Source organism: Monopterus albus, unplaced genomic scaffold (genome assembly GCF_001952655.1).
Source record: "Monopterus albus unplaced genomic scaffold, M_albus_1.0 scaffold45.1, whole genome shotgun sequence".
NCBI lineage: Eukaryota > Metazoa > Chordata > Actinopteri > Synbranchiformes > Synbranchidae > Monopterus > Monopterus albus.
Window position 1 is genome coordinate 2,936,138 of NW_018127925.1, and position 6,345 is coordinate 2,942,482.

At 43.6% G+C, this 6,345-nt stretch overlaps 1 protein-coding gene across 3 annotated transcripts in view; it reads left to right on the plus strand.

Annotated features, from left to right (window-relative positions):
- Positions 1–6,345, plus strand: part of dscaml1 (Down syndrome cell adhesion molecule like 1) — a 99,497-nt gene that overhangs the window by 61,000 nt on the left and 32,152 nt on the right. For all 3 annotated transcript variants that reach the window (XM_020600162.1, XM_020600163.1, XM_020600161.1), the window contains exons 4-7: positions 1,064–1,210; positions 1,755–2,033; positions 3,153–3,428; positions 3,699–3,998. In XM_020600162.1, the coding sequence (XP_020455818.1) occupies positions 1,064–1,210; positions 1,755–2,033; positions 3,153–3,428; positions 3,699–3,998 (1,002 nt within the window). The remainder of the gene's footprint in view (positions 1–1,063; positions 1,211–1,754; positions 2,034–3,152; positions 3,429–3,698; positions 3,999–6,345) is intronic.

The following is a 6,345-nucleotide window of genomic DNA, read 5'->3' on the forward strand; positions in this document are numbered from 1 at the left end:
AATCTGCAATCTGCTACCGAGTCTGAAGTGCACACGGTCTAAAATACCCTTTGGGGGAACAGAGTACAAAAAGACTCTTGGAAGCGGAAAAAATCAAACACTGAAATGCACTCTCCTTGTTTCTTTTTTCCTCCATCTTTCTCTTCTTTCACATTCAGTATGCACATGTGCACATACTCTGTAGATAAATCAGAGGCACACCAAGCAGTCACTGATGCGAAATGAAAATGAAGCTAATCTGCTGTTACCATAACATACACAGAGACATATCTATTATTAACACCCACAATAATCTCTTCTGCCTCTTTCTCCTCATCCATCGTTTTCTGGTGTGTATATATCAGTAGAGGGATCAGTGTGTGTTAAAAGCTCCCATGTCTTCACCAAACTGCTGTAGTATTTTTGAAGACAGTATATTGTAGTGCCTCAGTTTTTTCTTCCTACAGTAAATATGTAAGTGGCTTGCCTGGAAAATGTGCTCAGGGTGTAGTATGTCTTGTGATTGAGAGGCTGGTATCTGCACGCAGTGCATAAACTATCTCAGGTGACCTTTCTTTCACTCAGCAGAAGTTGCACCAAGTAAGACTGTAGCAACAAAAGCCATAAATTTGTTGAACTGAGGGTACATTTCATCGCTTGCAAATTCATTCGTGTTATAAGAGAACATTTGTACTTTTTCTTTGAAATGTGAAAAAAAATCAGAAGCCTTTTTAGACACGTAAGGAATAAATGTTATTTTATTAGCCACAGAAAAAGCAACAACGTGGGTAAAGCCTGCTAGACAGTAAATGGAATTAAAAACAAACAACAGCAACAATCTTTACACATCAAATCACAGGCCTCCAAATGTGAATATTGGCTTGAATGTTTGACTAGATGACCTTAACGTTTAACCAAGCATTGTGGACAAGAACCCTACCCAATGCAAATAAATCTGTGTAGACGCAATGCCTAACATGCAAAAGATACATCTGATTAAATGGTGCATTTGCTAGCCAAATATGTTGACTAATGTGGCCTTCTCTCCTCTTCTCCCTGCTCCCTGCTCTGCTGTCCTCTGTAGGTAACCGTTTCTTCCTGACTTCATTTGGTGCTCTGTATATCTCAGAAGTGCAGAAGGAAGATGCTCTGTCCACCTATCGCTGCATCACAAAGCACAAGTACAGTGGAGAGACTCGCCAGAGCAATGGAGCCAGGCTGTCTGTTATGGGTAGGCAAAAAAGTACCTCTTCAACTTGTGCCAAACGGAAATCACAGGACAGTATATAAGCAATGACCTGACTGTTGCACACTCATTTTCTGAAATAAACTTAGAAGACAGTGTTAGGATGTTGCCGAGAGTATGCCGAGACATGTAATATAAAAATGTAAAAAGTAATTTACATCCCTAGTTCAATAAAATAATAAACCGTACATTATTAAAAATCTAATTGCGTATTGTGTGTAAAAATGAGACACACACACAGTACTTTCTTTAGCTAACTTTGCTGCACTCCTTACTTACTCCTGGCCAAGAACATCGCTGCTGCATAGTGGTTAGAGGTGATAGCAGGAGGGTTTTGTTATTGCTGGACAGAGCCTGACTAACTGTTCCACATGTTTCCAAGGCAGCTGGAAACACTAAGAAGCAAGGATGTGATTAAGTGTATACAGTATATCTAAATGTCAAACTAGTCCTCTAAGGATCTATAAATAAGGTAAAGGACGATGTTTCCAGAGCTGTATGTGATTTCTGTGATGTGTTTCACCTCTAGACCCTACGGAGTCCACCCCATCAGTGCAGGACAGTTTCCAGTCCGGTGAGGTGCAGGTGGGGCATAGTGTGGAGCTCCCCTGCATCGCATCTGGATACCCAAACCCCACCATACGATGGCTAAAGGATGGTCGGCCATTACCTGCAGACTCCCGCTGGACGCGGCGCATCACCGGCCTCACCATTTCAGACTTGAGACTCGAGGACAGCGGCAACTACATCTGTGAGGTCACTAACAGCTTTGGCTCCAAAGAGGTGACGGGTCACCTCAATGTCATAGGTGGGTAAAGAACTGATAAAAATGCAATAGAGTAATAAAATAACAACATTCATGTCCCGTGATCAACACAGCGTCATTTTATCTACCTTTCCTGACGCCCACTGTTCTATACTGACTCGAAAAAGTAAGATGGACACAGGTATGAATGTGCTGTCAGGTCGTGGACAGGTACAGTAGAGACATCATTTAAGCTTTGTTGGCTGTGCCCTGGACCCCGCGTTGCCTACATGCCCTCCCAACCCACTGCTGTCTGTGCTGTGAGCATGAGCTTGATCTTTGCGGACGGCTTGTTCCGCTGCTCTGCTCTCAAATCTCACCAAGGCGTCTCTACAGCAACAGGGCAAAACAGTGGTCATGCAGGCCTGTTGCTCTGTTTACTGAGGATGTGAGAGAGGGATGGAAAGAGTATTTCATAAAGTTGTGGGCATAATTAAAGAGATGGGCGGAGGTGATGCAGATAGAGCAGATAGGTGCACTTGCAGAAAGAATAAGGTGGGGGTGTTGCAAGTGAAGAGAGAAGATGGAATTTGAGGGTGGTTGGGAAAAGGGGGATGTTAGTGGACACTGAGCAGACTGGCCACAGGGCACATCACTGCACAGCCCACAAACCTACTATGACAAGACACGGACAGTGGGACACATACACATTTAGACACACACTTACAGTACATGCATTGCGCGTGAAGAAACACTTACACACTCACACACATATTCAGCAGCCTCCAGCACTTAAAACCAGCTGGGTTTTTTTGTTTTTTTTTGTTCACTGACATTTTCTCACCTTTCCAATTTTTCCTCTGAGCACACACTGTCATACACAGAGGTAGTGGCATAAATCTTAACACAAAGCACAAATTTACAGTCTCAACCCCACCAAAATATGATCTGAATCACATAGCCAGCCTAGCATAGCTCAGTGGAAAATGCTTTTCATTCAGCAATGCATATAGCACCCATGTACAGTACTGCCCACATGCACAGTAAAGACAGTATCCTCACAGTTTAGCTAAGAACCTGTGAAAGGTGTAACAGGTGTTTTAAGAAGCATTTGCCTCAGTTTACTGTTTTCTCTTTCAGTCCTTTAACCTCTGCTCTACCCGGTCCCCCTCCTGTCTCTAGAGCCGCTGCGGGTCACCTTGTCTCCCAAGAACCTGAAAACCGGAATCAGCAGTACAGTCATCCTCTCCTGTGCTGTGCAGGGTTCCCCCCACTTCACTGTGTCCTGGTACCGTAACACAGAACCCGTCCTGCCCGATCAGCACTTCTCCATACAGGGCGCTCACAATGAGACATTGTTCATTTCCGCTGCACAAAAGCGACATTCGGGAGCTTACCAGTGCTTCGCCACACGCAAGGGCCAGACTGCCCAGGACTTTTCCATCATACTACTGGAAGGTGAGGATGGAAAGGGTGTGCACATCATGCATGTATATGTAATGAGAACTGTCCGGTGTTATTACACTGCTGTTTGGGTAAGTCTGAGAATGAGTCGGTTTCTTTTTCATCTTAATGAGGCAACAATTAGACATGCTTTACATTACATACACAAATAATGTTGGAGAACAAATTATGTTTTTATTTCATATGTGCAGCACTGTGTCTGTTGCCAGGCTGCATTTGTCTTTATTCACCACATCTCTTATTCCTTATACGATTGTTTCTCAGATGGTACACCCCGTATCATCGCCTCATTCAGTGAGAGGGTGGTGGTCCCAGGTGAACCGTTTTCCCTGATGTGTGCTGCCAAAGGTGCACCTCCTCCCACCATCACCTGGACCCTGGACGACGAGCCTGTGGCCCGGGACCTGTCCCGTGTCAGAGCCAGCCAGTACACGCTCTCTGATGGCAGCACTGTGAGCCACGTCAACGTCAGCAGCCCGCAGATTCGTGATGGAGGAGTGTATCGGTGCGCCGCACGAAACTCGGCTGGTAGTGCCGAGTACCAAGCGCGCATAAACGTAAGAGGTGCCTGTCTACTTTTCAATATCAGTCATACAGAGGCTTCTCATAGCCTGACCCCAACCCCTACCCTGACCCACATCCTATCCTTACCCTTCAACTGTGAATCTCTACCTCTATCTCTGTCTGTTTTGCTTTCTCATATGTACAATTTTTTGCTTTTTCTCATTTTTATTTTCTTATTCTTTTTCTCCAACTACAGCAGTCAGTATTTTGTTTCTCCAGCAGCTCATGTGCGTCTGTTTCATTCTGTCTTTCTGTCCTCAAGCTTACTGTCGCTCTGCATGTGTACCTGTGTGAACACACACAAACATACATGCAAACACATAAAGAAAACTCACTGGCCACTTTATTAGGTACACCTGTACAATTATATACAATTCAGGTGTTCCTAATATTCTGACCCTCTCATGTATGTAACCAGGGAGGACAAAAATATAGAGACACCTCTGACTATAATGTGGCCCAGTTCAACACTGCCTTTAACCTCGATAATAAATATATTATTGAATTTATACATTAATCACAATTTCACCAAAAACAAACATTTTGAGCTTCATAAACGCAGATGTTAAGTTGGAACTGAATTACATACAATTGTACAGGTGTACCTAATAAAGTGGCAAGCAAGTATATACCTGCTCATCTATCTGTGTACACAGTTACATGAACACACATAGACAAGTTTGCAGATAGACAGAATGTCAAAATTGAGCGATTGTGGATTAAAAAAATGTATGGAGATACAGTATTTAGTGGCTGAAGGAGAGGAAGTGAAATTGAGGTGGTGTGAGAGAAATGGATGTCAACACTTCAACACTAAAACACTAAAAGAAAGAAACAGATGACCAGAAACGAGGAAACAGAGAGAATTGATGAAACGAGGGAAGAGGAATGAAGCAGAGAGGAGCACCAGTGTCTGCGAGGGGGAGTGATGGTGAACTCTGGTGACAGGACTGGTGATGTCACTGTTGTCAGCGAAGACGAGGATGAGGAGTGACACTGATGGACAGAGCTGTATCACTGTCTCCATGTCTCTCTCTCTCTCTCTCTCTCAGTCTCTCTTGCTTTCCTCCTTCCTTTGGTGAGATGTGTAGTTGTGACACATGAGTGCTCTAAACAGACATGCCAGACTGATCATTGGAGAAGGAATGAACCCCACTGCCAGAGATCTTCAGCACTACATGCAAGACAAAGTGGCACACATACAGTACACACGTTCACGGACACACACGCATAAGCACACATGAAAATTCAGAAACACACTAGCATGCTATCCAGCCTGAAATGTGATACTCTCAACTCATCCCATTCACGGAGTGGCCAACAACAGATACTGAGCAACACAGATGTAGCTGAACACACAAGCACGTGCATACCGCATCTGTGTTTGTGTGTGGGTGTCTGTCGGCGCGCGCGTGTGTGTGTGTGGCTGTGCGACAGCGCTACTGAATTATACATCTTTTGACTCGTCAAAGCTGTGACTTCAAAGCTCAGCACATGCTGAGAAAGAGAGGAGAGAGAAAGAGAGAGAGAGGAGTCAGGGTATGAGGCCGGGAAGGACAGACACAAACAAAGATACAAGATGAACAATGGTGAGAAGGTCAGAGAAGAAGTGACAGATGATTGAGTGATAGCTCAGTATCTACCAGTAATGCTAAACACATTTTGTCTGCCTCTGTTCGCCTGCCTACCTACAGCCTTCAGTCTCTGTCTTTTGCCAATGATATATGACAAACATATGGAGGCAGTCAAGCTTGATTTTTGTTATATTTTTAAGCCTATAGCCTATGTATAGTTACACGATTTTCATATAACAGCACAAATGTTGACAGAGTACATTAGTTATAATACAAAGAAAACAGCACATTTGTTACAATATGCAACCATCCATGTCCATGTGCCACACTGAGTGAGAAGTGCCTTGCACACATACTGTCAAAAGCAGTCCATGATTAGTTTGTTAAAGCTGTTGGGTTTTATATTGGAGGACTGCAACAGAACTGAGATCCTGCAGAGTCCCGCAGCACCCGGCACAAATGTGGCAGGTGCTGGATCCATTTACCATAAAATAGTCAAGAGCGATTGGTCGGCATGAATGAAAATTCCTACGTGAAAATATGACACTTCAGTGCATATAGTATAAATGTGCTGCTATCATTTGAAAGCCAAATAATGTACAAAATGCAGTTAAGTGCCAATTTCCTTTTTTCTCATTTTGTCTGTTTCACACATTCCCCCTGTTTTACATTCTCTTTTTTGGACAAGTCATGTAGTAGTGTGGCTTGTTTAAATGTCAGTAACATTACCTGGAACTAGCATCGAGTCAGACCTGTAAATAATAATGCTATCA